Source organism: Akebia trifoliata, chromosome 9, assembly GCF_017979445.1.
Source record: "Akebia trifoliata isolate Shusen 1 chromosome 9, ASM1797944v1, whole genome shotgun sequence".
NCBI lineage: Eukaryota > Viridiplantae > Streptophyta > Magnoliopsida > Ranunculales > Lardizabalaceae > Akebia > Akebia trifoliata.
In genome coordinates this window covers 24,830,637-24,854,155 of record NC_141383.1, presented here as the reverse complement: position 1 = coordinate 24,854,155, position 23,519 = coordinate 24,830,637, and the positions used below count along the sequence as shown (strand labels likewise).

General features: G+C 35.2%; 3 protein-coding genes across 3 annotated transcripts; 2 read left to right on the top strand and 1 right to left on the bottom strand.

Moving 5' to 3' along the window:
• Positions 1-211: 211 nt before the first annotated feature.
• On the top strand, positions 212-3,603 carry LOC147394942 (LEAF RUST 10 DISEASE-RESISTANCE LOCUS RECEPTOR-LIKE PROTEIN KINASE-like 1.5). The gene is made up of 2 exons (XM_086454446.1): positions 212-2,023; positions 3,168-3,603. Exons 1-2 carry the CDS (start codon positions 433-435, stop codon positions 3,422-3,424), a joined length of 1,848 nt encoding a protein of 615 aa, XP_086310572.1. The 5' UTR covers positions 212-432; the 3' UTR covers positions 3,425-3,603.
• A 3,585-nt stretch (positions 3,604-7,188) lies between these two features.
• On the top strand, positions 7,189-8,790 carry LOC147394941 (LOB domain-containing protein 27-like). Its single transcript, XM_086453142.1, has 2 exons — positions 7,189-7,987; positions 8,603-8,790. Exons 1-2 carry the CDS (start codon positions 7,239-7,241, stop codon positions 8,721-8,723), a joined length of 870 nt encoding a protein of 289 aa, XP_086309268.1. The 5' UTR covers positions 7,189-7,238; the 3' UTR covers positions 8,724-8,790.
• Positions 8,791-8,828: 38 nt separating this feature from the next.
• LOC147394940 (zinc finger protein BRUTUS-like At1g74770) lies at positions 8,829-22,344 on the bottom strand. Its single transcript, XM_086453141.1, has 13 exons — positions 21,908-22,344; positions 18,320-18,538; positions 17,340-17,534; positions 16,914-17,254; positions 16,327-16,561; positions 15,701-15,869; positions 14,086-15,598; positions 13,378-13,596; positions 13,122-13,259; positions 12,152-12,386; positions 11,996-12,055; positions 9,227-9,298; positions 8,829-9,134 (listed from the first exon to the last, which is right to left on the bottom strand). Exons 1-13 carry the CDS (start codon positions 22,175-22,177, stop codon positions 9,033-9,035), a joined length of 3,768 nt encoding a protein of 1,255 aa, XP_086309267.1. The 5' UTR covers positions 22,178-22,344; the 3' UTR covers positions 8,829-9,032.
• Between the last annotated feature and the right edge of the window lie 1,175 nt (positions 22,345-23,519).

The following is a 23,519-nucleotide window of genomic DNA, read 5'->3' as shown; positions in this document are numbered from 1 at the left end:
CAAAGATCTAAATCATCCTTGATTTTTCTACCTAAAAAAACAGCCATCCTAAAGATTACTAGATGAGGGGAGAAAAATCAAAGTATTTCTAGGGTTAAGGTTGAAATCAAGGGAATTTGATAGGGGTGTCTTAAATATTAAAAACATATGAGTGGGTAACGCCTAAATTATCCATAACTAAAAGGGCAGATATATTCACTCATGTGGGTCATACATAAAAAAAAGGGTAATAAACAAGACCTGATTACCCACACCATTCTTACAGTGGGTCCCACACATCCTTAGATTCTACAACTGTGGGTCTCAAATGTCATTTATTAAACATTGATTGGTGAGAAAAAACCACTCCACTCTCTCTCTCTTCTCATCAGATCAGATTATCAAAACCTATTGCTATCCCTTGATGACAACAACAATCACTTCTGCTACTCCATGTCTCATCCACCACCATTGCACCTTATCACTATCACCTTCATCTTCTTCGTCTTCATCTCTTCTCCACTGTTCGTCGATTCTGCTACAGCTCACACGTGTCCACCTTTCATCTATCCTCTTTCCTTCCCCTTTGGTTCCTCACCTGGTCATGGTCACCCATCATTCCAAATCCACTGCTCCTCACCTTACTCAACTATCTCCATTAACAACCTCACCTTCTCTATCATCCGGCATGAACCCAACTCTACAACTCTGTTTCTCTCCCCAAAACCCAACCCCTCACCCTCTAACCATAACTCCTGCACTAACCTTTCTTCGTTCTCTCTCCCAACTCACTCTCTCGATCTCTCCAACTCTCCATTTCGATTCTCCGACAATTATTGCTCCCGACTTTCTGTTGTAAAACCTTGTTTACCTATCAACAATCAACCAAATTGCAGTCTTTGTATATGGGAATGCGATCTACTCAGACACCCAATTCGTCTCTTACACGGATGCGAACCCAACAATCACCCAATCTCGGACCAGGGCTGCCAAGCAGACGTCTTTGAACATTTACGACAACTTCTCGATTACGGGATTCCGGTTAATTGGGATGAAAATCACGACACCTACTTCTCCAATTGCACAGCTTGCCAAACCAAAAATGGTGTCTGTGGGTTTAATTCGTCAAACTCTAAAAAACCCTTTCTTTGCCTTAACCTACCAAGCCATCAAACCCGAAAAATCCCCAAATTGGTTGTAATTTTGTGCTCATTCTTCATCTTTACTTGTTTATTACTCATAATTGCAGTCGTGATAGCTATCACGAGATGTAGAGGAAGGAAATCTACAGTAAACGAAGAAGAAGAAGACCCAACGATGCTGATCCTCCATCGCCATCGATCCCCAAACCTCCTCCCACCAGTTTTCTCCTACATAGAACTCGAATCCTCCACGAATCGATTCGACCCAAGACGCAAAATCGGTGATGGAGGATTCGGAACGGTTTACTTAGGTCAACTCTACGATGGAAGAATTGTTGCAGTAAAAAAACTCCACAGACCTCTTCCATCAACCCTAACTTCTTCAACCAAATCCTTCTGCAACGAAATCCTAATTCTCTCCTCAATCGAACACCCAAACCTTGTTAAACTTCATGGGTACTGTAGCGATCCAAAAGGGCTTCTTTTAGTTTACGATTACGTCCCAAATGGAACCCTTGCAGACCATCTTCATGGCTGTAAAAGCTCATATCGAAAGGGTTCATTAACATGGCAGTTAAGAGTCGATGTTGCGTTGCAGACAGCCATGGCTCTCGAATATCTCCATTTCTCAGTCGAACCAGCAATCGTTCACAGAGATATAACTTCATCAAATATCTTTATTGAGAAAGATATGAGAATCAAAGTTGGAGATTTTGGGCTTTCGAGGCTTCTAATCTTTCCAGAAAAATCTTCGTCGTCTTCTTCGGATTCGTCTGGTTACGTGTGTACCGGACCACAAGGTACACCTGGTTATTTGGATCCAGAGTATCACCGGTCCTTCCGGTTGACAGAGAAGAGCGACGTGTACAGTTTTGGAGTTGTTCTGTTCGAATTGATTTCAGGTATACTATAAATTGGGTCGGATCCGAATTTATCCATATTTAAATCTGGATACACAATCTGGATTTTTAGTGTATCCATATTTAAATCTGGATTCTTATCCGAGATTCTATCATTTTTAATTTTATGAAATGGTCTATTTTACCAATATACCCTTTTGGGGTAAAACTAGGTTTGGTTCAAATCGAGAACTGAATTAAATTAGTAGGTTTGGGTTGGTTTGGAAGAAGTATCGATTAAGTTCTAAGAGCAAGTCCAATGCACTTGAGCTTTGTATCCTCTCTCAATTGCCATTTTAAAGAGTCAAAGCCCTTCAAAAATACTTTCAGATTCTCTTTTATTTGAAAGATTTTGGAGAGAGAAAGTGGGAGAGGCAAAAAAAGAGAGTAAGATTCTCTCTTTCTATCGTTGTTGATGGTAAAACATGATGGTTGAATTTAAGAAGTGTCATTTTGACTAGTATGGTTGGAGTGCAAACCTCTTAAACATGCAAAATGGCTCTCTATAATAAAATGCCTATCAATTATGTCTAGTCATTATGCCTATTTGCATTGCAGTTGCTCTAAGTTAGGCAAATGCAGAATTGATAAATTTGGTTTGCTTCTCGATTTAGAATTGTTATAGAATCGAACTCCTTGTAAAATAAATAATTATATGCAACTCTTAAGTAAAACACAAATCCAATTCGATTTTTATTTATTTATTTATTAAAATATATGTTGTTTGAAAGTAGGTTTATAGGATATTGGCAACCCAATAACCGAATCCACCTTGTTTTGGTATGATTCAATTCTAGGGTTAATTTGGTCCAGTTTCTTGTTTGGTTTTGATTTGTCCCCAAGCCCAATCAAATTGAACCAAGTTTCACCCCTAACACTTATTTTATAAAAACAATTATAATCAGAGAAGAATATTTTGGAGAAATTAAAAATATAATTTATCAAAAATTATATTGGGATCCGGATTAGGTTTAGGGGTTTAGCCGGATCTGAGTTGGGTCAAGGAACATTAACCTATATTTTATCAATATTTTTTTTTGTTTGCATTCGGATCTAATCTAAAGGATCCAAACCCATTAAATTAGGTTTTTGGATCACTTGGATTTTTGGTAAAATTCCTCCCAATTTTATGGCCTAATATTTTCAGGGATGAAAGCTGTGGATCTGAGTAGAGAGAAAAGAGATGTGGCTTTGGCTGATCTGGTGGTTTCGAAGATACAAATGGGTTTGTTGCATCAGGTGGTGGACCCGGTTTTGATAAGTGAAGGTTTAGCTATGGGGACCGTTGATGCAGTAGCTGAGCTGGCATTTAGGTGTGTAGCTGCTGATAAGGATGATCGTCCTAATGCTAAGGAGGTGGTGTCTGAGTTGAGACGGATTCGTAGCCGTACACGTGGAACGTAGCATCTTTGTATGATGATTTTGGTTGTATCGAAGATATGTTGGTTGGATAGGTTGCATCTAGTGTTCTAGTGGGTCCCACCTTGAGTTTGATTGTACGGTTTAAGTAGTTGGAGTTAAAGAGCGAGAACCATACAATTTTTCTGTGATATATATGATTCCGTACAATATTTATTTCTACCTTTTAAGAGATTTATTTGAAATATTCGAAATAACGTGTGCCCTAAGGGTACATATTAAGATGCGTTAAATACACCGTAGAAATAATCTGTTGAGGGTAGTTTTAGGTAGTTAAATAAAATTTGGAGAGGTGTGTTTAACGGATCTTAAAGTGTGCCATTAGGGCAGAAGTTAACAGCACCCTTTTTATTTAAAAAAGAAACTGGCATTTATACTTTATAAACATAAATTGGATGGAACATGTATGTAAATCATTAAAAATTAGGAACTTTAACAAAAAAAAATTTTAAACATAATTATTCACTATTGGATTTAAATTTGAAATTTGAAAAAGAATAATGATGAATGCATGCCTTTTTGATATGTGGATTGGTACGAGGCTGATGTGACAAGGGCACAGAACCGCACATCTTTTTTTTGTGTATCCTGAAAAAAAAGATCTATGATTCTATGTTCTCACCATGCCAACCGCGTATCAATATTGCATGTTTTCATAACGACTTTTTAAGAAATCTTTAGTCATCCATTTTTTAAGTCATGGATCTAGTAAAAAAATATTTTTTAAATAAATAATAATAATAATAAAATAATTAAATCTAATCTAGGTCATAAACTCTAGATGATTTTAATCCATATTTCAAGATGAACTCCATCAAGAACCTTGGGCCTTTATTTTATTGTTTTTTTTTTCTTTATCTTTGTTTTAGTGTTATTTGATTAATATCAGTTATTTGGGATCTAACAAACCCTAAATCTAAAATTTATGAAACTTTGGTATCTGGATTCCTCTACAAGTTGTATATATATATATATATATATAGGATCAGGTTCAAACGACAACCATATAGACAACCATATAGACAACGCGTTTTGTCTTATATGGGCAAAAATGTTTGGAATGGGCTGATTTTTTGTGAGGATGATCTCTATGGTGAGGGGATCATCCTGGAAAAAAATCATCCCATTCCAAAACTTCTAGACCGTCCGATTTTTGTTGAAAAATTATAGACCGTCCAATTTTTGTAAATCAATTTTGATGGGGTTAGAAGTTTTGGAATTTGATGATTTTTTGCCAGGATGATTCTCTCATCACAGAGATCATCCTCACAAAAAATTAGCCCATTCCAAACATTTTTGCCCATATAAGACAAACACGTTGTCTATATGTGTGTTGCAGGAACCCGACCCATATATATATATATATATATATATGGGTCAGGTTCAAAGGACAACCATTTCTACACACATATAGACAACGTGTTTTGTCTTATATGGGTAAAAATGTTTGGAATGGACTGATTTTTTGTGAGGATGATCTCTGTGATGAGGGGATCATCCTGGCAAAAAATCATCCCATTCCAAAACTTGTAACCCCATCAAAATTGATTTACAAAAATTAGACGGTCTATAATTTTTCAACAAAAATTGGACGGTCTAGAAGTTTCATAATGAGCTGATTTTTGGCAAGGATGATCTCCTCATCACAGAGATCATCCTCACAAAAAATCAGTCCATTCCAAACATTTTTGCCCATATAAGACAAACACGTTGTCTATATGTGTGTAGAAATGGTTGTCCTTTGAACCTGACCCTATATATATATATATATAGGGAGACGGTTTAGCAGCCCTAAAGTTTGCCAAGTTTGATGCCAAACATTTTTCAAAATATGAGTTAGAAGTTTTGGAATGAGCTGATTTTTTGTGAGGATGATCTCTATGATGAGGAGATCATCCTCACCAAAAATCAGCCTATTCCAAAACTTCTAACCCCATCAAAAGTGATTTACAAAAATTGGACGGTCCACGATTCTTTAACTTGTAAACTAGGGTTAGAAGTTTCAAAATGAGCTGATTTTTTGTGAGGATGATCTCTTCACTGTAGAGATCATCCTCACAAAAAATCAGCATATTCCAAAACTTCTAATCCCATCAAAAGTGATTTACAAAAAATGTTTGGCACAAAACTTGGCAAACATTAAGGCTGCCGAACCGCTCCAAGTTGAAGAATCGTGGACCGTCCAAATTTTGTAAATCACTTTTGATGGGGTTAGAAGTTTTGGAATAGGCTGATTTTTGATGAGGATGATCTCCTCATCATAGAGATCATCCTCACAAAAAATCAGCTCATTCCAAAGCTTCTAACCCATATTTTGAAAAATGTTTGGCACCAAACTTGGCAAACTTTAGGGCTGCTGAACCGTCCCCTATATATATATATATATTATATATATATATATATATATATATTTTGAGTTCAAACGTACCAGTGCCAACTTTTGCTAAAATCACCCCAAAATATGTGCTAGTTCTTTGGTGATTTACATATAAATTGAGGGTGGTGTTAGCAAATGTTGGTGTGGCAATATATTCTCTCAAAATACATTGATGTTTTAACTATTAAGTCGGCTTTAATTAAAGTACATTGATATTAGAGGCTTTAGAGCGAATTGATTTTCTGTTGTGATAAAGTTTAATCCACGAATAAAAAAGGGCCACGTGGTATTCAACAAAGTCCATACAACTCGTAAATCAGGTTATCTCTTTATCATTGTATATATATCTTCAAAGGTGATTTAGACATACCCCTATATTTTACTTAATATTAGAGATACACCTATATTTTGAGACTGATGACATGCATTACTTGAACTCAATCTTCTAAATAGACTAAGGAAAGACTCAAATGCCCTCAATTTTAATCTATAGCTAAAAACTCAAATTTTCTACTCTAGAATCAATTATCATCAAACTTTTCAACCTTTATGATAATTTTAATCGATTCGATCATCATTTTCTATCTTGCCTCCTTTTATAAATCATCTTATATTTTTCTATCCAAAATTTTATCATTTTATATTTTTTTTAAAATTATATCTTTTCTCGAGATTTAAATGTTGACGACTTGAAGTAGATACAATCTTAAGATAGATTACAAGGGTTAAATTTTTTATTTAAAGAAGAAAATTTTTTTTTGGATTTTTGACTAGAGATTTAAAATGAGGGTATTTTTAGTCTTTTCTCCTTAATTTATTTAAAAGATTAGGGTGGTATATCTAATATTTAGCAAAACATAGGGGTATGTCCAAATCACTCTAACAAAAAAAAAAAAAAGTCAAAGTCTTAAATCCTACGTGTAAGATACAACAGACCAATAAGAAATTTGATGGTTCAAAAACTCTGGACTCCAACAAACAGTCAAAAACTTAACAATAAAAAAAAATAAAAAAATAAAAAAATTTGTACTCCAACAAATATTAGGTCAACCATATAAAAACATAAAAAACAAAAACAAACCAACTCAGCATTTATACTTTATAGTTTGAAAACTTCTATATCTTTCAACCACGTTGGAAGTTCTGTACAAATGGTGGCCAAGAAAACACAAATCCCAAGGAAATCTGTTTCTTGCTTCCCATCTCAACCGGATCATTAGACTTTAAAATTTTAAAAAAATCATTTTTAAGTTTTTACCGAGTCTCCTACCTCCGTAATATTCGCAGCAGTTCATATTAAAATTTTAAAAAAGTGAAAAAAAAAAAAAAAAAAACACAAAATATGAAATATTTCCATCCATTGTTTCTCTCCTTTGAAGCTCAATTCAATCAATCTCAAAATAGCTTTGTTTTCACCAGAATATGACAGTAAAAGGTGGCACGAGCCCAGCGTGCGCTGCGTGCAAGTTTCAACGGAGGAAATGCTCGTCGGAGTGCCCGCTCGCGCCCTACTTCCCTCCCGACCAACCAAACCTATTCCAAAATGCCCATAGACTCTTCGGTGTAAGCAACATTCTTAAAATCCTAAGACAACTAGACCCGAGTCTGAGGACAGAGGCGATGCGATCAATTTTGTATGAATCGAACACGCGTGAGAAATACCCAACACATGGATGCTATGGAATTGTCTTGCAACTTCAATATCAGATCCATCAGATTGAATTGGAACGTGACGCTGTTAACACACAACTTGCTATTTGTAAACATCGACATCAACAGATGCAACATTCCCCTTCTTCGCAGTTACAATTAGGGACAACCTCGGATAATAATGCTCTCCCACTTTTCCAAAACCATCCAATTGAGACTGGAATTTCTCTTGCGCCTCATCATCTTTCTCACTCTTTCTCTAATGGCACTTACAACACATCGACCGCTTACATTGACTCCAACGAGAACATAATGAATTCTTTGTGGATCCAACCCTATAATAACAATAATATTAATAATTCAGCGGAAATTCAATCTCAGTTAATTACTGAACATGTATTCCCTCTCCAACAACAAGCGGTGGAAGACTCCCAACAAGATTATGATGAGATGCCTGCCTTCTTCGATGCCATTGATGATAGACAATCATATATTGATTCCAAGGAGGCCTATGACTCGAGGTATATCTCTGTTATCTAAATTTTTGACTTCTCTTTTATTCATTTTGTTAAGACCTGAGTCTTAATCTAAGGATTGTAACATACCCCAAACTTCAAGGCCGAGACCCTCATTAGCCCACTTTATGGTGAGTTCTCTATCCCCCTAGCCTTCTTTCAAGTACCAGGTACCCCTTTTTCTTTTTGCATAAATTGCCCCTACCCAGACTAATCACGGTGGCCTACTATGGCAGACCCCTTCCCTATCTCATACTATGGCAAGCTCCCACCCCACCCCCCTCCCCTCCTTTTCAGAACCCCTTCTATATCCCATACTATAGAGGAGACCCCTTTTTTTCCCCAGAACCCCAAGGGAGCGCGCGCCCCTCCACTCCTTCTCCCCTTCTCCCCGTAATTGCCTTCCCATACTTGAACCTTGGACGTGAGGTTGGCTCTGATACTAAGTTTTAAGATCCAAACCATTGCTCCAAAAATACCTAGGCATTGATGGAGAGGAAAGTTTAAGTCTTAAACTAAGGATCGTAACACATTTACCTTTTAGAAATTATAGAATCAGTTGGAAGCCGATTGACATAATCCTACCATTTGTTGCTAATAGATTGTAAAATTTATCTACAGCTCGGAATCATCAATGAAAGATATGAAACAGTCAACAATTGAACATGTGGCGGAGAACGAACTCAAGAGTGCTGCGGCGCGACTTAGCCTTACGAGTGTTGAACAGTTAACTGAGTTTTAATCAACATTTTTTTAATTTCACTTTGGTAGATATAATGCCAGAACAATTGTCAATAGTTTTTGAGTCTTGTTAGCTTTCATGATTATTTCTTAGTGTATGCATCACTTTCGATAATTCCTGTTATAAGTTTTATCAATAATTTGTAATGAAAATGATTTGAAGGGACCAATGACTAGTTTACTATATAGAACATAGAGTATTTTCACTCAAAGCAAAAGGGATTAGAATTTAAAAAAATTCTAACATATTCATCTATGGGTACCTAAATAGCTTGATAGAAGCGTTTATGTGCAGCCAGTCTCAGCCGAGTCAAAGAAGCCGAGTGTTATAAGAACCACAGTGAGGACATTTGTGATAAAGCCAATGGAAGGGAGCAACTCCTCGCTTCTCACAATCATTGCACAGTATCCTCTGTAAGATCCAATCGAGTTCGGACCATATCAGGCCAAGCAATATTAAGCACGACAAAGAGATTTATGGCAATGTAAGAAAGAAGAACTAACCTTAGTCTGGCCAGAGTACTCCTGTGGAATCTCCTCTCCAGCCAACAAAACATCGAGCATCCCAAAATAAACCTGCCAAGATTTAACATGTAAAGTCCTAAAATTTAAATTGATGTCGAACAAAGAACTAAGGGGAAAAACTTATAGAAACACGTGTGGATTGTTGCAGTTGGTTTAAACATACTCTTTTACAACAAATATGGGGAAAAACTGTATGGCAGGCAATATATAGGCTTGATACTTCATTGATGGAAACAATTTTGCATGAGATACTTGCATGTAGAACTTGGTTATATGACACTATTTTAAAGGATCACTTTGTTGTAGAGAATTTTTCTTATGAGATCTCTCTCTTCATATTTTGTGAGTGGGAATATCTTTGCTGCATGAAGCCACACAGAACAGATGCCAATCAATCATATGACTATTTCACAACTTTTAGGGAGATTTTGATGCCTTAGGGTTTGTTGTATTAAGTATGGTTTAGGGTTTTCTTTCCTATAAATAGATTGTAGGAGAATATGTATGGAGGAGAGTTTGGATTATTGAATGTGAACTTTTGGATTTTCTTTAGTTCCTTTATGAACTTTTGGGTTTGTTTGGATTAGCAACCTGCAAGAGTTTTTGCTTTTGGCTTCAACGTAGATCGAAGTTTATCTCTACATCAATATAGGAGATTCAATCAACCTCAAAAGCATGCTTTGGGAAAATTGATGCAGTAAAACATGCCGTTGATAGGTGGAGTGGTTAGTCCAGTCTAAATCCAGAATCAGAATACTTAGATTTTGGTGATTGTTTAAAGGTTTGATTACAGAAACATAGATACGACGACACTAGACTATGTTTTCTTAAAAAATCAAAATGTTGAAGTGTATGATTTTGCCATTTAGAGTATATTGTTTAACATATACATTCACTGTTCAAAATACCGGAATGTATAAGCCAACAAATGTCAGTATTGGTTGAGACCGATACAAAACATCGACTCCGTAGCATTGAATCTTTCAGGCATGTATTGGATTGTACCGGAATGTATTGACTGATACAATATTGATTTTTCCGTTGATTGGAACATTCCTCCAATACGATATTTTAAATGTTGTGTATGTCGACTATGAGGATCTAATTAGAAAACTGAGATGATCTTCTCACCGAATAAGCCTGTTTTTAATGAGATCTGTAACTCGTCATTGCAAAGAGGTTTTAAAGCCAAGGCCTGTCACACGAAATTTACAGGCCCATTCCAACTTAGAAAAGTAGGCCTTTGCTCAAAAGCCGATCTGGCAAAATTTTCTGGAGTGCTAATGAGTGTTTAGTAGATAGTACTAACAGGAAAGAGGAAAAAAAAAAACAGGATTATTTGGAATAAAACTAAATCTTTTTTCATAATTTATATAATGAAAGAAGGAACACAAAGATACAAAAAGAGAAGGCCGAGATAGCCCCTCAGAAAAGAAAAGCAAGAAAAACCAAAAGAAGAGCAGAACACTAAGGGTTCTTCAAGTAGATAAAGCAGGTAAGCAAGAATAAAACTAAATCTTCAGTACACTGTCCCAGTGTTTTTCAAGTAGATAAAGCAGGTAAGCACTAAGCATATAAGATTAACACTGCATCAATTTTACTTGAGCTATTAAGTTCAACCTCTTTAGATAATATTTCCATTACATGCCAGGTAATTGTGAGGAACTTAATCTTTGCCAGAAAGCATGCAAAGTATGAATTGTAGCTCAAAAAACAATTTACAAGTACAATAGACCAATATAAAAATTATGAATTCCCAACTTACATCCCTTAACATGAATACTAACATGAAAACTGAAACTCATTTTCAAATATATATATACCTCATAGGGATGTTAGCATTCTCCACCACATTCACTTTCCAGTAATACCCGTCCATTTTGACTTTTAGTGAAAAAGATAAGGGTATGTTGATCTTTTACATAATAAATGTTAAAGGCATTTTAGTATTTGGATTTAAATGCCCTATTTGCAGTAAATGCTTTGGCAATCAATGCCAACAACACTTCTTTTAATATGTCCATAAGATTTTTTATATTCACAACAATATCATTGCACAAAGACCAACATACCCTTTTCTTTTTTACTAAAAGACAGAATGGGCATGGGTGCTACTGGAAAGTGAATGTGGTAGAGAATGCTAACATCCCCATGAGGCCTTCGACGTTAGCATTCCACATATCTATATCTATATCAATAAATAAATATATATATATATATATATATATATATATATATGTGGGAAATGTTCAGCAACTAACATTTTGGCAAAACATTTTTCAAAACATGGCTTAGAGGTTTTGGAATGGGCTGATTTTTGGTGAGGATGATCTCTATGATGAGGAGATCATCATCACCAAAAATCAGCCCATTCCAAAACTTCTAACCCCATCAAAAATGGTTTACAAAAAATGGACGGTCCACGATTTTTAAACTTGTAAACATGGGGTAGAAGTTTTGGAATGGGCTGATTTTTGGTGAGGATGATCTCCTCACCGTAGAGATCATCCTCACCAAAAATCAGCCCATTCCAAAACCTCTAACCCATGTTTTGAAAAAAATTTGCCAAAATGTTTGTTGCTGAACGGGACCCTATATATATATATATATATATATATATATATATAATATGTTTATCAGTAATATGAACAAACATGTTTTCTTCTTTAGATGAAGAGCATAAATATGGTTTATGTAAATTTAATGTAAGAGAGGGAAATATTGTTGAAAATATCAATAATAACTGACCTGCATGTCCCCCAATGACTTGCTACAAATTGGGCATGTGTAGTGAGTACAGGTGTAGTCCTAGAACCAACATCAGAAAGCGGCAAGTAGTCAGTGTTTGTGTAATCTCAACCCAAAAAAACACACCAATCTGGTAAGGTTATGCAAGCTGAATACCTGAAAACATGTTGAGTGCATCATATGCCCACATGGAAGGGCCTTCACTGGAGAGCAGGATGTGAAGACGTCCTCATGACAAATTGGACAGTTTGACTCAAAACCTTTTTCTCTGCAGATGTGTACTACAAGGGACTTGGACATACAGGCATTGCAATTCATACAATGGAAGTAACCAAAACCCAACCCTTTCCCAACACGGCATAAGTTGCAGTAAGGACAGTGGTAGATTTCCCTGCCGAACGAACCTCAGTGTCAAATATAGAACAGAACTCACAAAACCAATTTACCCCAAACAGAAAGCAACCAAGGTCATTACTTTGATAATATGGAAGTAAGTTGTGTGCAGAGTCACCAAGTCGGAATACGAGTTTAAAACGACAAGGGAAAAATTCAGAAAAAATGAAAAAAAAGGGGGGGAAATAACAAATATTCAACTAAAAAACATAATCTATATATATAAATATAATATTAGACATTTAGTCTACCTTTTCAATATATTTTTTTGCAAAAAAAAAAAAAACTATTGGATATCTATGCATGACAACATGTTTCCACACGTAATTATACATTTTTTGATGAAAACAAGTCTAACCAACAATGTATCTTTTGAGCAAAATAAAATACTATTTAAAAATGACAATATCGAGATATTATTATAAAATCCCATGTTAAACAACATTTATGAACTAAATCACAAACAACTATTAGACCATACAAATTAACCATAGGCCAAAAAAAAGGGGTTATTATTATTTTTATTTCTTTTGAAAAAACATGTCTAAAACGTAAAAACATGTTTATTTTTAAAAAGAATTTTTTTTAATGTTCTAATCGTTACAGGTACAAAACGCATTTTTAACAAGACTTTAAAAAAAACAGAGTTTTTTGTTACTATGGTTGTGTCCAATCAGACCTCTGAATGATCCATACAAAGAGGGAAAGTAGGAAAAGGCATGTCTCTTATTACCTTTCATCATCATAAAGCTTGCAGATGGAGCAGAAGTATTTTGCCATGGATAAACCATTACAGGAAACATTAGAGCATATCGGACCAATATGTTGAACTTTCAAACATTTCATGCACATCATCTTGGCAGTTGATTTCCTGAATACATATTGAAAGCAGCAAGAACCAACATGAAAAAGGGAGGGGAGGGGAGGGGGTAACCAACCAAAAACATGAAAATGGGATAAAAGTAGAAATTAACCGAGACGTCACATACTTGTCCATTGAATGATCAGCCACATCATCGTGGCAATATTTGCATGTAAATAACTGATTGCAACAAGCAGCGAAAAGTTTACAGTTTCTCTTGTAGTGTTTGCAACCAAAAGTTTGTTTGAGTGGATCCCGATAAGAAGGAAACTGACCAGGAATTTCTCCATCATTGCTTGTAAAAATTACTTCATGATGAGGTTTCTGTTGTGTAATAAGCCATCGACTGAAACATAAAGGAAGCATCTGTAAATTTCCACGTACATGTTTAATAAGCATATATATATGACATTGCACTATGGTTTAAAATATCGGAATGAATACATTGATACAAAACATTGACCCCGAATGTTTCAGAAATGTATCAGTTTGTATCGGCCTATACTGTATCGGTTCTTTCATTAACTAAAACATTCAATCGATGCGATATTTTAAACCATGTATTGCACAAAAGAAGAGTCGGACAACCCAATTTTTTTGTGATGGGGTGTTGATAATGATAATAAAAGAAGAGGAAATCAAGATGTCCAAGTACAAAATGTATAGATATCATCATAATCGAAGCCTTATCCCAAATATTTGGGGGTAAGCCAAACAAATCGTGTTCTTTCATTCAATTCTGTCCAGAGAATTGAAGCCTTCATCAAAGCATCATCAACATCATGGTTAAAAGATAAATACAAAAAAAGTAAATAAATAAACTATTAACATCAACCTTGTCAGCAGGTTCTGGATTATGTATGACTTCTTTTGAGGATCTAACGTAGTGTCACGTGACACTCTTCGAATTGCAGCCTCCATATCTTCCTGACTCAATGTCAAAATGTGCTCCTCTTGATGCCTAAATTTCTGATTATCGTGTAAAATTTCACTTGGTTTCTCAACCCGATCCGTGACATCTATTGCTTTCTGGCATTTCTGCTTCTCGTTGCATTCTGAAAGTGGGTAACTACCCACATCCCCACTCAAATTCTTTGTTTTATCATCTTCAATTCCATTTTCAGAAAGTTCAAAATTAGCACCAATAGATCCTTTCGGTGGAGATGGGACATCGTTATCGCCAAAAGTCTTTATTTCTGGATCACCAAAACCTTCCTTTGATAGATAGGAAGCAATGATTTCCAATGAATCCGCTGATCCAGAAGAGCAGATGTTTGGTTCCTTCATCACCACGGTTATATCATGTTTGTTCATGCCTTCCCACCATTCCGATAACCATTCATCAAACATGGTATTTTTCGTCACTTTACGCCATAACGACATCATACCATGTTGTTCTCCAGGTGTTAAGGATGCCATAAGCCAAGGTATCATTTCTAGCATGGTTTCAGCTTTTGTCCTTCCAAGTATGCATCCAATAATCTTACTCTGCTCCTCGTCAGAAAAGTACTCTGTAAATAAAGGCCAGAGTTCAATTTCTTCACGGCGAAAATGCTTTCCCAGTGTGATACACATTGTTTTACACATTCCATGGAGTTTCATACACAGCTGACAATACTTCAGCATTCTCTGATCCAATGTCACATCAGCAACAGTAGAAATTTCAAAAGAAAGCGAAAAGTGCAATTCAGAAATTTCATGAAGAATAGTGGAGATATTATTGAAATGCTCGCGTTCCAATTTGTGGTCAATACGATATGAATAGCTAATGTTTTGGGATTTCCCCTTGGCTTCTAGAGCTGGGAAGGCGATTTCATCTTCGTTGTCACTATGGATTTGATACAGAAGCCGTAAGAGACGGAAGCGCTGATGAAATTCCTTGAGGAACCCAACATTTTCAGCCATCTTAGCTGATAGAAGGACGAGGTATTCTAGATCATTCATTAAGCCCTTGTGGAAGAGAAAGATGTAGTCAATTGGTTTGAGTTCTGGATTGAGACTAGAACCGGCGTCACTTTTCTCATAAAGAAATTTCGAGAGGGGATATAATTTCTTTAAAGCCTCAGGGAAAAATACCTGTAGATTGATTTCACTGGAGTACAATGTGCTGTACTCTTCCACATTGTGGGATGAAGAAACAGAAGCACTATTGTTTGCCTTATTAGGTCGAACATCTACATCTAAAGGAAACCCGGTGCTCTCCTTGAGTTTTTCAGGTATGAAAGAACTTTTGTTCATAAACATTTCTTGCAACTCTTTTCTGAATTTCTCAATGGAGTTTTTCCCAGAATACCCAATCCGGACCCACTCATGCAAGAGAGATGCAAAAGATGTGTCAGACTCAAATCCTGTACATTGAAAGGAAAGGGATCTTGGGTTCAGTAAATACTAAAATAAACAATTGGTATCAAATGTTTTATCGTGAGCATTCAAATAATTCAAAAACAGACCTGCCATCTTTATCCAACGAAGAACAGCCTTCGATTCATTCTCAGTTAAATGTACTGAAAGCCAAGTTATCACACATTTTAGTAACCCAAGAGGCATCAAATGAAGGCTCGTGTATAATAACCTTTGCTGCATATCGTGGTTGCAATGCTTGCGAATAAGAGGAAAGACCTAGTGAGAAATAAATATTAGCGAGAAAGGTATTATTAAGTGTTAAATGCTGTTCTAAGATTATTTAGGCTATTTGCATAAATTGTTCTCAGAAGTAGAATTGGCAGATGTAGGATAAGTTCAACAGTTAGTGTAACTCATCCATATTCGCCTAGAGCCCGTTTGGATACACATAAAAAAGTAACTTTTTTTTTTTTTTGGTACTTTTGAAAGTTAAAAAAAACTTGTTTAGATTCATTTTAGGAAACTACTTTTAAAATGTAAAATATTTTAACTTTTTAAAAAGCAAAGAAAACTACTTTCTACTTTCTAAAAGTTACTTTCTCCCAAAGCTACGTTCTTCCAAATGGGCTCCTAATAATATTGGAAAAGTAACTTGATGAGAGTGACAGTCGTTCTTTCAAATTAGTTCCTCTTCGCTTCCTATTTTAGAGTTGCAAAAAACCCAATAATGTACCTCTGATTCTTGAAAAGCAAAGTGTTTGCTAATCCCTGCAATGAAAGATTCCAATTCCCAGCACAGCTTCTCCACAAGCTTCCAGAAAGATGTTTCATTTTCTGAATTAATGTTCTGTAGGGCACGTAAGAGACCTTCAATTTGACTGTCATCCGGGAACCGTTTGTCGAAGAAAGATAAGCAACCATTGGCAAGTTCATTTAAGACTGACAAGAAGACTTTCTTGAAGGCATCACTACAGATAAGAACTTCATCTTTTAGAATACAACTTCAAAGAAAAAACATAAAGTAAAAAAAAAAGAAAAAAGGTTAACATGATTTGTCCACCTGACACCTTGACCAGGAGTTGGCGTGTTTAGAAAAGAGTTTTGTTAACATGTGCCCTAAGGGCATGCGTTAAGATGCATTAAATACACCTTGGAAATAAGCATTTGGGGGTATTTTTGGTGGAAAAAACATTTGAGGGCAGTTTTGGTATGAAAATCAATTCCCAAGGTGTATTCAATGCATTTTAATTTGTGCCCTTAGAGCACATGTTAACAAGACCCTTTAGAAAAGAGGAATTGCTTGAGCAACCATAATGATACCTATAGAAAATGATGACATCTGCAAGGAACTTTAGTTGGCCACTGACTAAAGTTAAAGAGGAAAATATCTTAGAGTTTCTTATGTCGTGGAGCTCCTCTAGAATTTCTTTCAAATCTTTCCTGATGGCACTATGCCAAAGACGAAGACCATCGACGGGATGATATTTAGCATTATCTTGATTACGACTTTCTCCAGAAAAGCTTTTCCAAGATGAATATATTTTTGGCAACTCCTTCAGGTATAATGGCTCATAGGAATCTGAAGTTCCTTTTTCATTCTCTTTGGCATTTAAGGTTCTGCGAGAAGGTTGGCTTTGCTTACCAAGCCAAGATGCCACAACCTTCATAGATAAACTCAATTATTCAGACTCTGACAATTAGAAAGTCGGTTCAAAATTATTAGTATGAGATTACATAAAGGTCTACCTCTTGCAATAGCTTTTCTTTAGGAACAACCACTTTAATACAATGCATAACATCGACCTGTTCTTCTGTAGGAAGATAGGATGTCATCCAGGGCAGAAAATCCTCTAATAACATTATTGGTACACTACACATGAATTGCCAAACAAGTGAAGCTTGCTCTTTGAAAGAGAACCGCTCCATCAACAAAGGAAAAACCTGCATCGAAATATATATTAGATTAGGATATATCACTCTATCCTTCCGAAATTTTATCACAAAAGAAAGGCATTTTCGGCATGTGGCCATAAAGCATTCCCTCCTAGCAGTTACTTGACAATTTAATCCACACTTAGAACCATAAATCTTCATTAGAAATTTCAAACCTTGCACATAAAGAGTGTAGAACATTTTGTTGGATGGATGAAAGCATATCAAATAGGTCTCTTCCATTCATCCTTCTTAGTGTCCAATGATAGAGAAATCAATTCGATCAAAAGGAAACTGATTTTTCATCTTTTGGTTTTTTACTCAGAAAATAAAAATAAAAATCAACATGTGTTTTTCTCTTCCATCTTTCAGGTTCTGTGAAATAAGTGATAAATTGGGTCAATGTATTTGCAATTTATTATTATCTAAAAAGTTCCATCTTGATGATGGAAGTTCCATGGATTTCTTTTTCTTTTTTCACACACAGACAAATTGATAAAATCTGCTTCTAGATGATGAACAAGGTCCAATAGAACTATAGGATGCAACTTTACTAATGATTAAATAAACCTATAGTGAACAATCTCCAATCCTGGAAGATTACTAGTAATCAAGCTACAAATAATAGTATGTTGTCAACAAGGTCATTGTTTTTGCTTATTGAGTGGATCTTGTTTCTACAACCAAAATTATTGCAAATTTAAATATTCTACTACCTCTACATCAACAGATTAAAAATAAAAGTATGAAACTAAAACATATTAAGCGGGAGTTAGATAAAAAATGACTCCAACCTGCTCTTCTTCTTTGAGCATATGCTCACAAATTGATGTCTCAATAGTGCTAGTACAAAAAACAAGTTCTTGAAATGGTTTGAAAAGATTTCCATCATCCTCCAACAAGACATTCAAGCTCTGAAAAACCAAATCGAAGAGGTCATCTATGCTCCTATGTTCAAGAGAATATGTACACGCAACATTTCCAACCTGTAGGTCTAGCGCTTGAAAGATAACCTGCAGAAACATGTAAGATTAAATTATGAAACCATAAATAGTACACAATGCAAACTTATCAACTTCTAAAGAAAGATCCGAAAATAACATATAAAGTATAAAATGTTAAGAGGGCACAATGTTTAGTCTCTTAGTAGGAATTTACAAGTAATGTACATATTAAGTGATTATTTCCATCTTAGTTTTCTCACCACACCATTTAGTTCCTGCTAATATGTGCATTTTGTTGCTCGTAAAATCTATTAAGAGATAGACAGATTCAAATAAGGAAAGTATATCTATTATAGTTTGATTAATACTCCTTCTCTGCTTGCAGTTTCAATCAGAGAGACATACGTTAACAATAACTCATTCAAGTCAAAAAAATATCCAATAATCATACAAGATACACCAATTAGATTCTTAATGCAGCACCTTTGTTGTGAAGGTCAACTGATTTGACTTTTTAACTAGTATACAAGGGGGAGCAACTCTGGTAGTTATATCCCACACTTGGCATTTATTGCATAAATTATTGTTTATATCAATCCTAACGACCTAATTTCAACTTTCCATCTTAGACCTCATAGATTGTGCCCGAGTAATAACGCGTATAATTTGAAATAATTAATAGTTACAAATCTGAAAGTAAAAAAATATAAAAAGGTAGAAAGCTAATATAGTTTAGAGAACTTTTACTGCACACCAACTTTTCATTTATCACACATCAATCATACAATTAAATAGATGTCAGAGAGATTGGACAACCGTTCTTTTCTTCTTCATTTTTACAATCCACCAATGCCTTATACATCAAACCCAAAACCAATGAGGGGTAAAGAGCAAGAAAGGTTGTGGAAAAGAATGAAGGAGAGAGATGGAGTGGAAAGAAAGAGAGAGAAATGGAGATAGTGAGAAGGAGCGAAAGATAGGTTGTGGGAGAGAACGAGAAAACTAAGAGATAAGAGGTTAAAGTTTTTCTTTGAAGAACAATAAACATAATAAAAGCATACTTTAGTGAGAGAAAAATAGAGAAATGGTGGGGAAACATGGAGAACTGGAAAGGGTTCTCATTGAAGAAGAAAAAGAAATCCTAGAAAAACAAGAAATTGGGTTTTGAAATGTTCTGAGGGATAAAAAGAGAGAAGGGGGACATAAAGAAACGGTTTCCTTTGAATTTGAAGAAATCCTACAAGAAGAAGATAATGGGTTCAAAGTACAAGAAAGAGAGACGAGTAAGTGGAACAGGTGGTGAATCTGATGTCCGAATAGTATTCTCCAATCGGATTGAGGTGGATTGACTTTAGATAACTGTTTAAGAAGTGACATTTTTCTTAGTTAAGATTTATCTCCCTTGAAAAGAAGGGATCTTCTTCTTCTAGAGTTTCTCCTTCAAATAAAATCCTATAAAAATAAAAAAAAAGATTGGGAGATAGTGAAGGTGCCAGCTAGCTTAGTTGGTAAAGTCTTTGGGTGATGATACCGGAGATATGGGTTCAAATCCCACCAGTACCGAGTTACTGAAAAAATAGAAATTGGGGGAGATAGAGATATTTAGTGTTCATTTAACCTTATTTAGTATTTTATTAATTAGCATCCTATATTGAAAAGTTGATGTGGAAATCATGATTTAAAGTAGGGCTGTCAACCTATTAGAGCAAACCCAAAATCCGATCTGAAAACTTTGGGTCTGGATCGAGTATTCAGATTCTAATAACGATTCATTTGATAGAATTTTAATTTGACATCTTATCAGATCGATTTTAGATCAACCATGTCCAGATCCAGTAGGGACTTGATCTAATAAATGCGAGAAAGTATACAATTACATTATATGTTTCGTTTAAATATATAAAGTTTGTTTAGATTATTTATATCAAATCAGGTTTGGCCTAATTTCGACCCAATCCAATTGTTATTGGACCCTAACATTGAGATCTGATAAAAACCGATCCAATTAGAGTGTGATTAAATGCATATCGGATTGGTTCTGGGTCCGATCTGATCCTTACCAGATTGGTCCCAACTCCCAATTCGACACCATCCCAATTCGGACCCGATCCATTGACCACCCTAATTTAAAAATAGCATCTCAAAATGTCTCGACCAAGACATTTCAGTTCCATCCAATTTAGGGCTGGCAATGGGTCGGATTTTACCTAGTATCCAATCCGATCCGAAAGAATAGGATTTAGATCTAGAATTTCGATTTTTGGATCGGATTCGGATTGCAATTTAAAGATTCAATAAAATTCAGGATCAACTTCGAATTAACCTCAACGTGATCCAATAAACATTTTAACCTCTCATCCTTCTCTATCTTTGTTTATAAAATAATAAAAAAAGATACAATCCCCTAAAACCCATCTTCTTCAACCTCCTCCACCTCGAATTATCCATGCCATTTTGACATTTTCTCCCCAAATTTGCTTGGATCAGATCGGTTTTAGATTTAGTGAAATCTTAATTGGATCGGATTTGGTTCAAAGATTCATTGATCCGATTGGATCAGATCTGGATCATAGGGCAAATTTTTGGATTGCTAGTAATGATCCAGCACTGAACCAATCCATTACCAGCCGTAATCCGATCCCAGACAATCGTGATTTTTCTCTTGACCAAAACATTGTATCCAGACGAGATTTCACATCTTGCTTCTAAAAGAGGGAGAAACCTCCAATATTTCTTCTACTAACCATCTTCCTAAAGATAGCAAAGGAAACCCAAACTAACCTAATCAATCACACCTCCATCTAATCTCTAAAAAAAAGTAATATTAATCCAAAACAACTCAAGCTTATCAAATCTAATAACTATTAAACCTATTTTACTAACTAAATTGGGTTAGAAACAACTAAAAACTTGTTACGTACCCACTTAAATCAGATCACAAAAATAAGAAAAAAGAAGAAAAAGAATGAGATTGATCTCGTTCGAGGGAGATCGGACCTCCTAGGCCACCAATTCGAGACGGTGAATCTCCAAAATCCAATAGGATCTTAATAATAATTTCTTTGCATATTTTTCATTAGTCTAATAATGAATTTAAATACAAAGAATTACTACATTAACTACCCACTTATCAAAACTACCCACTCTCCTATTCATTCAAGTAACTACCCCATAACCATAATTCCATAACTCCATACCTCCTACACAATTCGTAACTATCCTTACCCATTACCTAAGACTCTTTAACTAATTGAAATTCTAAAACAATTAAAATAAAATACATCAAGATGCATCAAATCTTGATACAAGATAATAAATTTCTAGGCACATAACAAAACCCTATCAAAATCTTGCTAAAAATCAATAACAAATTTCCAAACATCAACACAACAAATTAAACCAAAACTAAATAAAATTTAACCAATCAAACAAACAAACCTCATCCTCGGCAGCGCAGTGATACTTGTAAGCGAGTTTTAGGAATTGAAATCGGCGAAGAAGATCGAGAATTAGGTCACGTCCAAGGGATCCAATCTCTAATGACGAAGAAGTGAGTGAGTGTAGATCCGCGAGTTCGGCGCGTAAAGCTTTGTGGAACGAAACCAATAGAAGAATCGGTGCATCGATGATTCGAAAACTGGAGAGAGGACCCACCGCCACCACCTTCTCCTTCTCCAAGGAACATTTTGGAGAATCTCCACCATCCATTCACCTTCCCAAAACCCACCATTAATGGCGAGAAACCACCTCTGCAGCATCAACACACACCCCAACTTCTCTTCTCTATATTTCTACCTCTCTCTCTCTCTCTACTTCGACCTCTTCTGTTCTACCTCATCTCATTCAAACCCTAATTTTTAATTTTTTTCTCATTTTTTTAATTTTAGTTTTTTTTGTTTGTTTGTTTTGTTTCTACTTGTTTTGATGGAGACGTGATACCTAACAGCCATAACCGGCTCACAGAGACCCAGAGAGACTATTGTTGGGGGCGTTTTGTTTCGTTAGGTGATTTTTCCCGCCCCCGCGCGCGTGTGGAGTTCTTTTTTTTTTTTTTTTTCATTTTTTTAAGGGTAATTTAGACTTGCCCCTTCTCATTTTGGTCAATAGTAGAGATACCCCTTCACTTACGTTCTCAGACTAATGACATGCTCCTTTACCTCGGTCTATTCTATAATACTTTAGAAAATGACCTAAATACCCTAATGTTATTACCTAGCCAAAGCTCTTTGTTTTCTCCCCAATTTATCATCTTAGTTTGGTGTCCAACATAGTCACAAAATTCTTCGGATTCTTTCCAGAAAATTTTATAATTCTTTGAACAAATGATTAGTCGATTAAATTGATTAATCAATTGAGTAATTGTTGATTTATCAATTAATCGTTGAAAACGGTAAAAAAAATTTCGTCATCCACAAAATTTTGTTTTCTCCAACTCTCAAATCTCAAGAGCAAGATAGGGTTTTTGAGAGATTGAAGATGATGAGTTTTATTTATTTAATTTTACGAAACTTTTTTGAATTCATCTGCGTTAATCGAATCTAATCCCCTACCAAATAGTTGTTGAACTTGAACTTTGTTAATATGATTTTAACCTTATTATTATCTCTCCTTTTAAGGGTGTCAACAAGTGCCCAATTACCCGATGTACCCAAAACAGATTAGTTGGTTTTGGGTCTACCATCCGGTCATTTTTGGGTTGCTTTGTTAAGGACCGATAAGAATCCAATCTCATTCGGCTACCCAACTAGTAAATTTATTTGATTTATAATGAAATTAGTAGTCTAATAACATACTAACAAATAGAAATCTTGAAGTAAATGTTTTTGAACTAAAATTAAAACATAGAGAGAATGCCATTTTTTAAAATTTTACCTTTTCTCTACATGAGCGTCCATTCATTTTCACATACTATACAATTTCAACGACAAATAAATGGTTTATACCCTAATTTTCTACAATTTTATTTTCTAAAGTTTGATTTTCTTGAAGAACACATTGTTGATCTTAATTTTCAATTGAAGAATTACTAGTTAAATTATTACATTTATAA

Bases quoted from the DNA above. Each gene is read 5' to 3' on its own strand.
- LOC147394940 (XM_086453141.1), bottom strand. From the start codon at position 22,177: ATGGATGGTGGAGATTCTCCAAAATGTTCCTTGGAGAAGGAGAAGGTG. The intron at 18,539-21,907 runs GTTTGTTTGTTT...ATGTTTCTGCAG, and splicing joins ACTGCGCTGCCGAGGATGAG to GTTATCTTTCAAGCGCTAGA. The intron at 13,597-14,085 runs GTTGATGTTAAT...TTTATGTTTCAG, and splicing joins ATCCAGAACCTGCTGACAAG to TCGATGGCTTATTACACAAC.
- LOC147394941 (XM_086453142.1), top strand. From the start codon at position 7,239: ATGACAGTAAAAGGTGGCACGAGCCCAGCGTGCGCTGCGTGCAAGTTT. The intron at 7,988-8,602 runs GTATATCTCTGT...ATTTATCTACAG, and splicing joins AAGGAGGCCTATGACTCGAG to CTCGGAATCATCAATGAAAG.
- LOC147394942 (XM_086454446.1), top strand. From the start codon at position 433: ATGTCTCATCCACCACCATTGCACCTTATCACTATCACCTTCATCTTC. The intron at 2,024-3,167 runs GTATACTATAAA...TAATATTTTCAG, and splicing joins TCTGTTCGAATTGATTTCAG to GGATGAAAGCTGTGGATCTG.